General features: G+C 57.9%; 1 protein-coding gene across 1 annotated transcript in view; it reads right to left on the bottom strand.

Annotated features, from left to right (window-relative positions):
* Positions 1-1,211: 1,211 nt before the first annotated feature.
* Positions 1,212-15,658, bottom strand: part of HS1BP3 (HCLS1 binding protein 3) — a 36,684-nt gene continuing 22,237 nt past the window's right edge. The window contains exons 5-7 of the mRNA XM_070379168.1: positions 10,327-10,487; positions 8,885-9,020; positions 1,212-3,504 (exon numbers count right to left, since the gene is read on the bottom strand). Coding sequence (XP_070235269.1) covers positions 3,237-3,504; positions 8,885-9,020; positions 10,327-10,487 — 565 coding nt within the window. The 3' untranslated portion in view covers positions 1,212-3,236. The remainder of the gene's footprint in view (positions 3,505-8,884; positions 9,021-10,326; positions 10,488-15,658) is intronic.

The following is a 15,658-nucleotide window of genomic DNA, read 5'->3' on the forward strand; positions in this document are numbered from 1 at the left end:
CTGTTGTCCAGCCAGGGCCACTGGCCAGAAGGCAGTTCTGCTTCCCTTCTCTTGTCCGCAGGTGATGCTCCGCTGGACAGCTGGTGAACTGGAGAGCTGAGTGTGACTTTCACATGAGGTTTCCCTGGAGACAAAGCCTAACACTGAAGGTTGAAGCCACCGCACGCAGTGTATTAACACCACCAAGCTGGCCGTTGGGCACGAGGGCCACGGAGCCCTGAGAGGCACCTGGACTTCTGCTGGCTCCTCTGAGTCTCGTGGGAGAGCTCAAGCCTCGGGGCCGCCCCAGGGCACACGGAGGTGGGCTCCAGAGTGTTATGGGAGTCTGTCGTGCCCCCGTGGAGCTTGACTCCCAGCCCGGCGGGGTCAGGCATCACGACGGGGACTTTCCAGGGGAACAGGCCGGAGTTCCCGGCTTCCTGAGAGGAACAATGGGGGACAGGAGCGGGGAGCCCCCACAGCAGCCGGTACATCCTGTCCACAGGGCTCACACGGCTTCTAAACGCTGCCCTCCACGGTGTTCCCTTTCCGTCTATGGTGAGCTCTCCACTGCAGGCTCGTGGGCTCTGCGTTCCTTCTCAGCCCCTCTGCTGTCCCTCGGAACCTCGAAATCCCCACTTGAAGCTTAGCTGCAAGATCCAAAGCCAAGTAGTGGGGGGAGGCCAGGCGGGCTCATGGACTGCCCTGCGTGGAGCTCCCCGGCTCCCAGGGACCCATTTCTAGGTCTCCAGAGGGCTGTCTGCTCAGAACCTCTGGATCCCGGGCAGGAAATGGCATGTTAGAATCTGACTCCGGGAGGAGAGCAGAGTCTAGGGCAGGTCTGGATACGGAGGAATATGTGTATTCGGCAGGGCTGTCTGGTGTCAGAGCCAAAAGCGCCTCAGAACGGTCTGGCCAAGCCCAGACCAGTCCCCACACTGAGAAGAGGGGTATGAGGTCTGGAGAAGGGAAAAGTCCTCTTTCCAAGCCAGCGCTGGCTGAGCAGTTACTGACTGATGACCCCACCCGGCCTGGGGCTCTGGCCCCTCTGCCTACGTTTATACATGGGAATCCTCACTCTGCCTGCCCCTCCCTGTCCAGCAGAAGCCTGGAAGCCTCAACATACCCCAGGTCCTTCTGGGGAAGCTCCCCTTGTTGAGCCCACTGTTGTAACGACAGCCCCCACGTGGTCCTCCGTCAGCCTGGGCACAGAAAAGATCGCCACTGACAAACAGGGGATGAGCCCTGACACGGACTTTTTATTGGATGACCGGGTCCTGGGTTGGCTGGTAGGTCACAGAACATCCGTATCCCGAGGCACGCATTTCTGCTGAGGCGGTCCCAGTGGCCGGCCACCTGGGAGGAGGCCAGGCTCACAGTGGACGAAGCCACCCCAGAGTGGTGGGTTCTGCCTGTGACCCCCACTCAGCGCTCCCCGCACCGGGCTCCTGCCAGCAACACCCTCTCTTCCTTTGTCACATGGGGGCGGGGCGCAGTGGAGGGGAGGGGGCCAGGGTGGGACGGGCCCAGAGGAGAGAACAGGGAGGGGAAAGAGCCCGAGGCAGCCCCTCACCCAGCACTGCGCCTTCCTTTGGGGGCCCTCCTGCAGTCAGACAGGTGCAGACCCCAGGGCAGGGTGGGGGCGTCCACCTGTGTTTGAGGGATGGGGCTGTGAAGGCCTGGCGGTGAGAGGGAAGAGGGTGGCATGTGCTGGGGGTCCCCGGGGGAGAGCACCCTCAGGACAAGGTAAGGCAGGGAGAGGGGGCCCCCAGAGCCACCTGTTTCTTCTCACTCTGGCACACGTGGGGGGAGCCGATGGCCTTTTCACAAGGGTGCGTGAGATGCAGGACAGATTGAGGGCTCCCACTTGCCTGTGGGTCCTGGCACAGGGCAGTGGGTGCTACAGACAGAGACTCTAACACCAGCCCTGGTCGGTGGGGGGACTTCCTCAGGGTTGGCTGTTGGTCCTGATCAGGAAGGGCCTGGGGTCCTAGCCCCAAGCCCCACTTTCCAATCCTCTTGTCAAGCAGCACAACCCCAGGGACGACAATGGTTGCATTTCCTTAAAAACCTGTGTTTCCTTAAAAACTAACTCTGAATGTGAAGAATGTATCAAAAAAGGCATTCTTTCCTCCATTAAACATCACTCATTCACAGAGGATTTCCTGAGTGCCGCAGCATGCCCTGATCCCTATGCTGGGGCATGGGCCTCGGGGAGAAGTCTAAGGCACTGACTGGTTCTGCAGGGCCCATGGCTCCTGCTTCTGGGAAGGGGGCTCCCACGGGCGGAAGGCAAGCCAGCAAGTCCAGGCTCCAAGGATGTGGGGAGGCCTGACAGACAAATTCCGCCAGACAGAGGGAGCCTACAAGAGCAGCCCGAGAGCAGCCAGCCCAGGCCTGCCGTGAAAGGGAGGGGCAACTGGGCTGCAGGTGGACCCGGAGGACATGGGGCCCACTCTGCTCGAAGCCTCGATGGTGGACACTGGTCCAATGGCCAGAGGCCCAAGAAGGCCGTGGTCTGGCCAGGCCTGCCCTAGGAAAGGAAGGGGGAGGAGACGGAGAGCTTTGTCAGGCCATCCACATCCCGGGGTCAGGGCAGGGCCGGGCCTGACGTCTCCCTTGAGCTTTGGCACACGGGAAGGAAGGCACCCTGCTCAGCGCATTGGTAAGCAGAGGTGGCTCAGGGCCAGCCATCCCAGCCAGGCCCTTCCAGGCCCCGACTCAGCATTGCTCTCCTGGGGACCTTCCCAGGGCCTGCAGGCCTCCGGGGGCTGTGCTGACCAGAAACTGCAGGTGCCTTGGCGTGCAGACTTCTACCCCAACCCCACGTTGGCCAGGGCACCCCCCTCCTGTGCTATGGCTGCCAGACTCAGTGGGCACGAGTGGGCAGAAAAGTTTCCCTGCCCTGAGCGGAGCCTCCCTGCCCTCCACCACAGTCCCATGACATCCTGGGGGTTTGGGCTCCTGGTGAACAAACCTCTCCACATGTCGCCCCCTCCCATCCACGCGGCTGAGACAACCAAGGCTCCAGTTCCTCTGGTGACCTTGCTCTCTGCATTGTGCAGGGTTCTATGACCCCAGAGGCCCTGAGAACAAGGAAGAAGGCAGTACAGGGGTCCTCTGACCTGGGCTTCCACCCTCCCTCCCTTGAGAATAGGTTAGTTCCGGCCCTGCAGGGCAAAGCCTGCCCCTCACCAGGCGCCCCTCCATGGGAGAGGGTCTGCTGGCCCAGGAACAGCCTGGGAGCTGGGGGGTGGTCAGAAGAGGCTGGGGGCAGCCTGGCCAGGCGCGTCGTGGTCCCGGATGTACTGCAAGATGTCCATCTCATCCATGGCTTGGATCTGCTGCTGCTGCTTCCGCTGCTGTGTGGCCGCAGCCTCAGGTGGACCCGTTCTGGGGGGCATGGCTGGCTTCCTGGGCAGCCCTGGCTTGGCGGCCACTGGAGGCTTGGGCTTGGGCCGGGGCTTGGGCTGGGGTTTGGGCTCAGCCCCCAGGTTCAGAATCTGGTCCAAGTCCTCTTCAACTCTATAGAAGCAGAGGGAGAAGTCCTTGGGCAGAGCCTGTTGCAATACGAACAAGGTTCCCCGGCCACTGCAGGGCCCTGCAGGGCACTGTCCCCACCCCCTCCTGCCACATACCCACCCCGCCAGCCTGGCCCTCCTGCCTGCCCCATCCCTGGGGAGGAACGGAACGGCAGGCCTCTCCTTCCATGCAGCCCCGCAGCCTGGAATAAGGAGAGCTGGCCCCTCAGCATCCTCTGCAGAATGGCTTCTCAGGGGACCCCCACCCTAGACGAGCCAGCTTCCTCAGGTGACTTTTCCTTCAGCCCCTCAAGAAGTTAACAGCTGCCACATTCGGAGCTCCTGCTCTGGGCCAAGGAGCTTGTTTCATCCCCTGACAACCCCTGGGGACGTTCAGCCCCATCTTGGCCCGGCAGAAGTGGATGCTCAAGTCCCAGGAAGCTGAGCCACCCGCCTGAGGTGACAGCATGTGATGGGCCCCAAGTTGGAACCAGGAGGGCTGACGTCAGGAGCTGAGCTCTCATCCAGACCCAAGTTCAGCCAGAGAAAGAATGAATGAGGGGCTCTGAGCAGTGGTGGGGTGGGGTCTGCGTGCCCACGGTGTCGCCTAGTGGGTCACCTGTGCACTGGACAGGCCCCCCCCCAACCCCAAAGCGGGGGGGAGCTGGCCACACCCTGGACCGGACAGCCCATTGGTGAGTGGGACTGAAGGTCAAGGCAGGGTGACAGTCACACGGACCAGCCCAAGTCCTGAATGGCAGGAAAGAAAGTCACCCTGCTCTGCACTCTGTCCAAGGGAACGCCTGCTGTCAGTGCTACCACATATCACAGCCATCTCCCACCCATTAATTCATCTAGTAATTAAAGACCCTGATGCTGGGAAAGATTGCAGGCAAAAGGAGAAGAGGGCAGCAGTGGATGATATGGTTCCGTTCAGTTCAGTCACTCAGTCGTGTCCGACTCTTTGCAACCCCGTGAATCACAGCACGCCAGGCCTTCCTGTCCATCACCAACTCCCAGAGTTCACTCAGACTCACGTCCATCGAGTCAGTGATGCCATCCAGCCATCTCATCCTCTGTTGTCCCCTTTTCCTCCTGCCCCCAATCCCTCCCAGCATCAGGGTCTTTTCCAATGAGTCAATTCTTCGCATGAGGTGGCCAAAGTATTGGAGTTTCAGCTTTAGCATCAGTAATTCCAATGAACACCCAGGGCTGATCTCCTTTAGGATGGACTGGTTGGATCTCTTTGCAGTCCAAGGGACTCTCAAGAGTCTTCTCCAACACCACAGTTCAAAAGCATCAATTCTTCGGCGCTCAGCTTTCTTCACAGTCCAACTCTCACATCCATACATGACCACTGGAAAAACCATAGCCTTGACCAGACAGACCTTTGTTGGCAAAGTAATGTCTCTGCTTTTTAATATGCTGTCTAGGTTGGTCATAACTTTTCTGATGGTTAGATAGCATCAATAGCATCAATGGTTAGATGACTCAATGGACAGGAATCTGAGCCAACTCTGGGAGATGGTGAAGGACGGGGAGCCGCCATGCTGCAGTCCACAAGGGCGGCAAAGAATCAAATACGACTCAGCAACTGAATAACAACAATCACGAGACGCTGTCTGGTAGCAGATATTAGCCCCATTTTGCAGATGTGAAAACTAGGGGCACAGAAAGACGAAGGGCCCGGCCGGGGCCCACGGCCAGCTGGGGACGAGGGAGGGAGGGCACAGGCCCTGGAGGCAGAAGACCAGGGGGCCTCACACAGGCCACATGGCCTCTCCAAGCTTTGGTTCCCATCTGCCAAATGAGAACAAGCAGCACCACCCCCACGGGGCTGTCATTCCACGTGCAAGACACACAGTCCAGCAGGCAGAGTACAGTTCCCTTCCTCATCCTGCCACTCCCCTGCCTGGCCTCTCATCTCCCCATCTGTGAACCGCATCCAGCTCTGACACCGGCTGGGCTGAGTAAAGGCAGGAACAGAGGGGCAGGGCCTCTGGTCAGAACAACTCCTGGCTACACAGGGCCTGGCAGAGGCCTGCACGAGGGTGGAGGTGCCCTTCCTGGGAGGGGCTGCCTGCCAGGTACCAGCTACTGAAGGAGCTGTCACCTGCCCACTTCCCGGGTCAACCTCCCGTGATGGGTCACAGACCCACCAGGAGAGTACAGAGCTTCCTATGGAGGGCAGAGAAGTGAGCAAAAAGGGGTCCCTCAGACCCAGAGTGACCAGCCCACGCCAGGCCTTGAAGGAGTACTTCCAGGCAATCCCTGAAGGCATTACTGGGAGACAGGCTGCTCCTGGTGAGCTCAGCTCAGCTGTCCCGGCTCCCTCCAAGTGCCTGCCCTTCCTCAAGCTCCCCTGGACAGGTGTTGGCTCATCCTGCATCCTCCACTGGAGGCTGGGTGCCCAGGAAAAGCTCTGAGGGGCTGAACTACCTTCAAACAGGGAAACAGAGTGGCAGCTAAAAGCTTGCATCAGAATTCAGGATTTATACTGCTTGGCATAGCAGTCATGCTCTATAGCTACCCAGAAGCTGGATTTGCTGAGTTGGCAGGTGGGGCAGCTGCACTGGGGATCCAGGTGGCCACCCAGCACCCCTCACCAAGCACCCCATTTCCAACTGGGCTCCCTGAAAGTGAAAGTGTTAATTGCTCAGTCGTGTCCAACTCTTTGTGACCCCATGGACCATAACCCACCAGGCTCCTCTGTCCATGGGATTTTCCAGGCAAGAATACCGGAGTGGGTTGCCATTTCCTTCTCCAAGGGATCTTCCCGACCCAAGGATCGAACCCAGGTCTCCCTCACTGCAGGCAGTTTCTTTACCACTGAGCCACCAGGGAAGCCTGGGTTCCCTGAGTCATGGCTAGAAACAGCTCCCACTGATGCAAGGTTCAGCTCCCCTCTCTTTCAGGCCCTGAAGGCGTGAAGCCAACCACTGAGGGGCTGGAGAGAGGTCTGAAGACCCCTGGCCCACTCCTCCTCCCCAGGTCCCTGCAGAGGAAAGAGCTCGACTGAAGACCAAAGCTGGGGCCCCATGGCAAGAAGGAATGGGGGAGTCTCAGACTCCAAACCCTGTTCAAATGCTCCCCCCGCCAATGCTTCTCGGGAAGGCTGATGCCAGCTGTGGAATGAACGGGTGAGGAAAGCATTGGAGGATGAAAGAATATGAGAAAGTTCATCATAAAGACACCTGATCACCACCTGGAGAGTCCCAGGACGCACACAAAGAAAAACAAAATATGGTTCCTGCTCTCAAGAGGGTAATTCCTTCTTCACCAGATGTCTGACGGAGTGAAGGCAGGGCCACAGGACTCACATTCTCTAAAGCAGTGACTCCCAGAGTGGCCTGGGGGATGTAGGAGGTGTTAGTCATGAGAGGGTCCCAGGGACCAACTGGAACGTGAAATGCCATGTGGTCTTCCCCTCGAGCCACGTGTGCCCACAAGTACAGGTGCAGAAAGTCCTGCTTAGTCCTGGTGTTGCCCCAGCCCTCTGGCCACAGAAAGCCTTTGAAGGTGATACCTGTCAACACCCCCAACCCAGTGTTCTACAGAATGCAGGTCTGAAAGTGTGTGTGTGTCTGTGTGCTGAGGTCTCACTGTGGTATGTCTGTGTGTATGTTTGTGCAGGCTGAGGTCGTACTGGGGTATGTGTGAGTGTGTGTGTGTGTGTGTGTGTGCACACTGAGGTCACGCTGGGATGTATGTGTGTCTGTGTATGCGTGTCTGTATGCTGAGGTGGCCCTGGGGTATGTGTCTGTGTGTGTGTTTTTACTGAGGTCACACTGGGATGTATGTGTAATGGATTTAATATTGATACAAACGAGGCCCAAAGGTCCCACTGGCTCCGCCCCTCTGGGACACGCTGCGTCCTCAGGACAGCAGAGGCTCCCGGGGCTGACCTTCCCTGGGCCTCAGAGTCACCCGAAATGCAGAACAACAGTCCCAGCTTCTTTCAGGGAGGACCGCTTCCAGGACTTCAGTGGTGAGGACGCAAGGATGACAGCGAACAGCTGCCAGGGGCCTCAGGGACGTGTAATGACAAGGAGCCGTCGCGGTGACTCAGGCCCGGCGGGCACTCAGGGGGGCTAACAGCCCATGGCTGCTAACGAGGGTGTGGATGACAGTCTCCCGGGACCTCAGGCCGGCGCCATGTAACTGTTCCTGGAAAGAGATGGCTCAGCGTCCTGTAATCGCCAGGCTCAGTCTGCATCCCGGGGACGTGGATGACGTGATGATGGGAGGCAGAGATACATGGTGCTGAGGGTGCTGAGAAGGCAGCCCCACGAGCCCAGGGAGAGCCTGCCGGGCCTGAGGTGGGAGGCGGTCTGCCAGCCTCTCCTCCGGGCACTCAGGGTTCCGGCAAGGTGGGAGGACTGGACTCAGGCAGGCTGACCCGGGTCCGCATCCTGTTACTTGGGACCTATGGCCTTAGGCCAGTTACCTCTCCCATCCTCCATTTTCTGTAAAAAGGAGATAATAGCACCTACATGGGGGGTGGGGGATGGGGGTGGGAAGAGGATGCTCTTATGAGGATTAAATAAGATAACGCGTAAAGAGCCTGGCAAACTTGTCTGAGGCACAGCATGTACCCTGTGGCAATCGGTCTTGCACATTTTGTCAATCAACCTCCCTGTAACAGATTAAGTCTCATTCTTCCTTCTGTAAGATCCCCCGGAGAAGGAAATGGCAACCCACTCCAGTATTTCTGCCTGGAGAATCCCATGGACAGAGGAGCCTGGCAGGCTACAGTCCATGGGGTCGAAAAGAGTTAGACATGACTGAGTGACTAACACTTTCCCCGCTGTAAAATCTGCTGATGGGCCCCTGCTGCTGTCCAGAACATTAGGACTTTGCTCCCTGCGGGTGAGCTGTATGCAACCACGAGTCATTTTTGTTTTCAAACCTATTTATGCCAGTTATACTTGCTCTTGGAATTACATAATTTAATTATTTTTTATATAAACTGCTTGCATAAATGAAGTTCTTTCTAGAACTTGCTGAGTGGCTAACACTCCCTTGACCCCTCCCTCCAGCCTTTCCACTGAATCCCCTTCACTGCCTCCCGATCAATCAGCTCTCACCCACAGGCTCCCACCTTAAAAAAAAAAAAGTTATTTATTTATTTTGCTGCACCAGGTCTTAGTTGCAGCATGTGAGATCTAGCTCTCTAACCAGGGAACAAACCTGGGTTCCTTGCATTGGGAGCTTGGAGTCTTAGCCACTGGGCCACCAGGGAAGTCCTGGGCTCCCACCTTTGATGGGTCAGGATTCCCTCCCTCAGAGCCCAAGGATGCTAAAGTGCTACCACCTGGGGAAGAGTCTGTGGTTCCGTGGTGCACACCCCGACCTGGGGAAGCGTCATTGGAGACAAGTGGTACCTGAACAGCTCCTTGGAGGCCTCCCTGTGGCCTTCATGGGGTGTGGCTCCTCCACTTTGGGGGGCAGCTGGCAGCAGTAAGGGGTCACCCAGGGGGACAGCTCCACCAAGGTCAGGATCGTCAAACAGCTTCAGGGCTGCAGAGAAGGGAGCGGCAGAGTGGTCAGAGGACGTGCTAGCCTGTGCTAGCCTGTCCTCGGCTGCCTGGGGGGTGCAGGGTGGAGACTATCTGGCCCAACCTCCTGGCCCAGCCGAGAGAAAGGGAGTAAAGATGTCCCTTCAGTCTGCAAGGCAAAGTGTAGAAGAACCAGGCCCTTATGGGGGCCTGGCGCACCTGTGTGCCTAGCCCCGACCCCACCTCCCTGCACACTGGGCCAAAAGCCACGTGGAGGCACCTCCCTGGTTTCAAGTCTTCATGGCCTCCCCACTGCTTTGAGGAAGAACCTGACTCCTCAGCTCACTGCCCCCAGCTCCCCAAGCACCCCTCCATCTCTTAGCTTAGCCCCCAGGGCTTGGCCCCGTCTTCCTACAAGCATTCACTGAGTCCCAACCACCAGCTCTGGAAGTCGAGGTCTGCTCCCCATCCCCTCCCAGTCTCAATGCTCAACGCTGCCCTTTGTGACAAGCAACTGCAGCCTCTTTGCCTGGAATCGGCTTTGTCAGAAGCCGTGGCAAACTCTGCTGACCCCTTGGGATCCAGTTCCTCTATCCATCCTTTACCCGAGAAGCCCCTCAGCCTGGGGGTCCCCACAGGCACTGACATTCTGCTCGGACCTGTTACAGGCCCAGGCCACCCCATAATGGTCAGGAGATGTCCTGTCTATCCCACGAGAGACGCTGAGGCCGGGACTGCGTCTCCCTCTTCCAGGTGTTCTTGGGCCCCCGCACAGAGCCTGGCCCTCAGCGGGTACCTGGTACCAACTGAATTAATAGGTGACATCAATTCCCTGCCCTGGACGCAGACCTGGGAGCTGGGGGGACAGGTCAGACCCAGGGGTGAGTGCAGAGTGCCAGGCCTTCCCAGCTCCAGCTCCACACTGGACCCTCTCACGGGGTCTCTGCAGGGGATACGGAGCCTCCTGTTACAATCCAAGCCACGCCGAGCCCCAGCACCCCTCTCTATCTGGTGCCCACATCTGGCTGTGGGGGTAACAAAGATACTTTCACACGAGTCACAACCCACACTTTTCAAAGCAACAAAGAAAACTACCCTTTGCTCCTGAGGGATGACTAGCATAAACATACAGCCCCGGAATGTTCTGGGCTGTGGGGACACACGGTGCCAGACTAGATTTCTCCAGCAGAAAATTCCCACCAGCTGAGTCTGTATCGTGTCAAGACTGGCATCCTGCTCGTGTGTGGTGGGCCTGATGCCCTTCACAGAGGTTGGTGGCTCACCCGGGAGACACTGAGAGTGAAGGGACACCCTGGGGATCTACTTACGGTCCCTGGGGGGTGAGTCCTCTGCGTGGCTCCGGGGAGAGGGCTTCCTGCCTGGGCCGAAGAGCCCCTCATCAGGATCAACCTCCTCATCAAAGATGGTGAGCCGGGGCACGGCTTTTGGCTTCACGGCCACTTCGGGACGTTTCTTGGGCTTCTTGGAGCTGGAGAATCACAGACAGAACTCGAGGTAGGGCCCTCTCACGAGAGCCCTGCCAGCCGAGGGGCACCCTGGTCAGACCCACACAGGCGCGGGGCAGGCTGGTGCTTGTGTCAAGAAGGACCTTGCCAAGAACCTGACAATGAGAGGCTGAGACGCTGCTGAGGAAGCAGCACAGCCCTGTGCCCAGGGAACGGCCGCGGTGGAGATGCATGCAGAGATCAGGTGGGCGTCTGCACCGCACAACCGGCTGCAGACAACTCCCAGCCCAGAAGGGCCAGCAGGACGGGTCACAGCTCAAAGGACATGGCCTCCTTGCAGGGCGCCCAACCTCGGCACTCCCTGGGGCCAAACTCAGAGTCACTGCACAGACGCTCGGACACAGGGCTGAGTACACAGGAGGCTACCAACCTTAGGGCCTGGGCCCAGGGGAGAACAGAAGGCAGCCTTGGTCAGTGCTCCGTTTTTCCCGCAAAAATCCACCTCTTTGGTGGAACCTCCATCATTCTAGAAAACATTTCAGTCCCACTGAGCAACACTCCCCCCACCTCCTTCAGGAAACCCCTCTGGCTCCTCAGAACCCCAATCGGCTCTGCACCCCTCAGGTCCCTTTATGTCTCATTCATCAGCTGGCCAAGGTCCTGCTCTGGGCTGGACACTGCTGCGGGAAACCAGGAGGGGGCTCGAGGGAAGTTTCTAGGCCCTAGGAGGGCTTTACTTCCTGCTTGGGTGGACACGTCAACCTTCAGGGACCCAAAAGCTGCAGACCTATACACGTCACTGGAAGTTATTCCGCCAGTAAATAAACAAACTCAGTTTTATTTTAACAAGATGATCCAGTCCCTGTTGGTGATGCCTAAATTAGCCATTTTAAGGTTCCTGCAAAGAACAGAAATAAGCTTTTAACTGGAAGTGGGGTTTCCGTGGGCCAATCTGCCTGCAGGGCAGTTCCCCTGGACCGAGGTCACCGTCTGAGCTCATGCTGGTGATAACTATGCGGTTGAACTGCGCTGATAGCACCGTAAACAAGGGCACAGATTAACCAGCAGCAGATAAAAATAGCAGCGGGGTGGCCCTGGGTGCTGGAATGCAGGGCGTTCAGAGGCGGTCATTCCCATGGTCTGGATTTAGATGTCTGGGAGAATTTGGGGGTCCTGGCGGAGACGGGGAGAAGCTGGGAAAGCTGGAGTGTACCTGCTTGAGGCCGCAGGACCCACACACCTCCACACTCAGGGCCGAGACCCCAGTGGGAAGGTCTCTGTGGGTAGATGAAGAAACAGTGGTTCAGAGAAGCTGGGTATCTGCTCAAGGCCACACAGCACGTAGGGCCAGAGACTCATCAGCTGTACCCAGTCCCTGCTCTTTCTTCATCCCGGGCACAAGGCAGACAGGCTCCAGCCCCAGGCCACGCCTCTGCAACGAGGCCAGCCGCCGGCCCTGTCCGTGATGCTAGGCAAGGTGAAAGGGGCCTGGGCTCCTCCAGAAACCTCATCTCCACTTCCTCACTCACTCACCTTAAGGAGTCGGGGTACCCTACTCTTCCTGGGATGCTTTCCCCTTCTGTTTTACAGACACGGCAGAGCCAGGGCAGCACGAGTGACCCCTGAGAAGTGGGCACCAGGGAGGCCCTGGCCTTCAGGGCAGGACAGCCGGAGACGGTCACAGCCAGCCGAGACACACTGTGTCAGAACCCCAGTGGCAGGCCCTGGGCACTGCTTGTGTCCCTGTGGGCTCTAGTGACCAGCTGTATTCAGGAGCCACTGGACCAGGCTTTGCCCCATTGCTGACCCTCAATTACCCATTGCCACCGCCCTTTTTTTGGCCCTGCTCCTGGATTCAGCAGGGGCTGCAGCAGTAAAGTGCGGAGATCCCCTAGCATCCCCCCAGCCAGGGTGCAGCCCCCAAGGAGGCAGGGTCGGGCCTGGCCACTCCACAGCCACCATCCGCAGATCCATCTCACTCTGAACCACCAGCTCTGAGACCTCACGTTCGCAGCCTCCCCAGCAGACGGGCACCCGGGGCCAGGGCTGGGAGCTTCCCTCTGACCAGAAACCAGAGGGAGCACAGAGAGGCAGGAGGGTCTGAAGAACAAAGGAAGAGAGTAAACAGGCATGATTGATTATCACGGGAGAAGCTGCGCGGAGACGGCGATGACTTCCCTTCCTGCACCTACTTCTGGTTCGGAGAGCACAAATGAGGCCTGGCTTTCCCGCTATGTAAGTTTTCCTCTCAAATTGTTCTTGTTTTTCTCCCTGGAGACATTTTTTAATCTTCTGTTGTCTTGAATTGAAATAAGGCGACTCTAATGGCACATGGGGCTGCTCTGTCAGGCACCATCTGAGCCCCACCCGGTTCCACCCGGGCCGTCCCGGAGGAGACAAAGAACAAGAGATACGGAGCTCTGACGGGTGAAAGCCCCGGGGTCCTGTCCTGGCTGGCCCCAGATTCAGTACCTAGGCGCTCAGCAGTGTGCCTGGTACAGAGGAGATGCTCTGTAAATATTAGGGGAAGGGACGCATGAATGGAGGGGTGGTGGAAGGATGGACAGATGGACAAACAGATAGGTGGATGGACAAGGTGACAGTACACCTCTAATTCAGACTTATTTCTACCTCGTCCCCCAGGGAGGCGGGGAATGGGAGGGAGGAGAGAGGGGATGCCAGCAGACAGAGACCCTCTGTTCCGTGGCTCCTCCTCTCACGCACCCCAGCTGGTCTCTCCAGCAGCCCCTTGCCCTTCTGTAGGGAGCTCATCCTTTCACTCCGAGTGCCTTCTGTGGCCCAGTGCTCAGCAAGTGCCTCCCAAGGGCAAGAACCTGTGCTGGGTGATGAGACCTGGCACTGTCCTTGGAAGCTCAGAGCCGAGCAGTCACAGACATATACCTGTCATCACCACATGGGGCAAGTGAACAGCCGGAGCCCAGAGGAAGGAGTCAACCCAGCCCGAGGGCTTCTGAGAGGAGGTGGCAGAGGGGTGAGCTGAGGTCTCAGGGGCTAAGGGCAGAAGACTGACACAGGCAGAGAGGCCCTCAATCTGGGAGAGGCTGCGGCAGGTATGACTCAGGCACGATCGGGTCCCCCGTGGAAGCTCTGCTCCTGGTCTAGGGAGAAATGATCAGGCCCCAAACGGGGCAGACAAAAGCAGGGAGAATGTCAGCAGGCAAACTCCCAGTAAACTCGGACAGCCGAAGTGACCCAAGGGTAGAAGGGACAAGTGAGGATGGTGCTCAATTCCGATTCAATGATACGATGGGCATTTCACATAAGGTGTCACTCCGACTTCAAGCCTGTTCCTGCCCCTCGCTCACAGGCCGTGTGAGCATAGACTGAGGCTGCACACATGGGCCACGCTCCTGGCATGCCCTCCATTCCCCTCTCAGCTCCACCTGTGTCCACCCTTATGTCCACAGGACATACTACCCAGCTCTGCTGAGCCAGTCACTGGCCATAAAGGGTTTCCCCCACCGCCCTCTCTCTCCTCTAAAGAAGGCGGGTAGATCAGATCTGTTATCAGGGATGGGGCAACTGAGCATCAAACAGAGGGGTCCGCAGTGGACAGAATTGCAGCTCCTGACCCTGGGAGGGTTGTGGGAGGTGGTGGTGGTGGTTGGGGGCAGTCCCTGGATGGGTACAGGCACGTGGAAGTGTGCTCCTGCAGGACACATGTGTGCACACGGACAGATGTCAGCTTTCCTGCCGTGTGTGCCTGATCGAAGACAGATGTCCCGGTCAGGCTGCATCCTGAGCTTGAATGAGAGGCGGCAGGTGCCGCGGTTGACAGCTCTGACGGGCCGAGGAGCAGCCCTGCTCCACGGGGCTCAGGCGACCCTGTGACAGTGATTGACACCACTGCGTCCTCCCCTCTGGCCGCCCAGGGGGCATGTGTCACTGTTCCTGGGCACACCTGCCCCCGTGGTAGACCCCTGGGGGGAACCAAGAGCCCCAGGACCCGTGGGTATCGAGCGACAGAGGCACCTCTTAAGACTTCACGGAAGATGGCGGGTACTTCTAAGCAAAGGCTCACACACAACATAACTGTTAACTTTCAAAGTCAGGGTGATGCTAAACCACACACAGAAATCGACCTCTTTTCCAAGCATGTAACTTTCCTGCTTCAAAATAAGGCACTTTTCATCTTAAATTTAGTTTTTGGGTTTTTTTCAATTAGAGAAAATTCTCAGCGTGCTGATAAACGAACCTGTGAAGTTCATTCCAGGACAATGTTATCCTTAGCAGCACTGGGCAACGGGCTTCCACGGTGATTGGATCACAAGAGTTGTGAAAATCCTGGAGGAAAGGCATTGATGCTGTGAACCCACGTGGGCCTCGCTGGGACAGGGGGGTTCAGGGACACAGTGGACAGAGGGATGGGCAAGAGCCCTGTGAAAACACTGAGGTGGGAAGGGCTTGGCACTTCCAAGTGCCCAACAGCTGGATGGCAGGTACATGGAGGGAGGAGGGGGAGGGTCTGAGGGGAAGTCAGGGCCAGGAGAGGGGAGGGGGACTCTGATCGTTCCTGAGAGAGGACCCCTGGGAAGGGATTCAGAACCTGTGTGTGACCCCGGGTTGGTCATTTCACTCTCTGAATGTTTCCTTATCTGTCTGGAGGGAATAAGGAATGCTCCAGAAACTGCAAAGTGGACCCCGGATGCCATCTTGCATCTTGCCATCTTGCATCCGAGGTCCACTTGCCATCTTGCATAGACCCCGGAGGCCAATGATCACAGGAGGACGTCTAGCTCACACTGTGTTTCAACCCAGCAGACTTCACCCTGGGCCTGAAGAAGCTGGCCGGACCACGTGGCTACCCTGGACACCCATCATTTGCTGTTCTCCCAGAGTCACCCTCTCAGCAGCCCCAGCCTGCCTCTCCAGGACCCCAGAGACCTCTCTCTCTTCTCACTCGTGGGGGATGCCATTTCTCTCTCTCTGCACAGGGGTCAAACGCTGCCCCTCACCTGGCCCAGCAGCAGCACCACCAAGAAACCAGGGCGCCCTGGCTCTGCCACCCTGTTGCTTGAAAGCACAGCACCCCTTGCTGGTCACCCCCACAATGGCCCTAAGAGACTGAATCCAGATACAAAACAGAACTCAGCCCCCAACCTGCAGCAACTGGCCCAGGAAGCCTCACTCCAACCTCCACAGCGAGTGACCCCAGTGGTCGAGTGATTAATAG

Source organism: Bos mutus, chromosome 11, assembly GCF_027580195.1.
Source record: "Bos mutus isolate GX-2022 chromosome 11, NWIPB_WYAK_1.1, whole genome shotgun sequence".
Lineage (NCBI taxonomy): Eukaryota > Metazoa > Chordata > Mammalia > Artiodactyla > Bovidae > Bos > Bos mutus.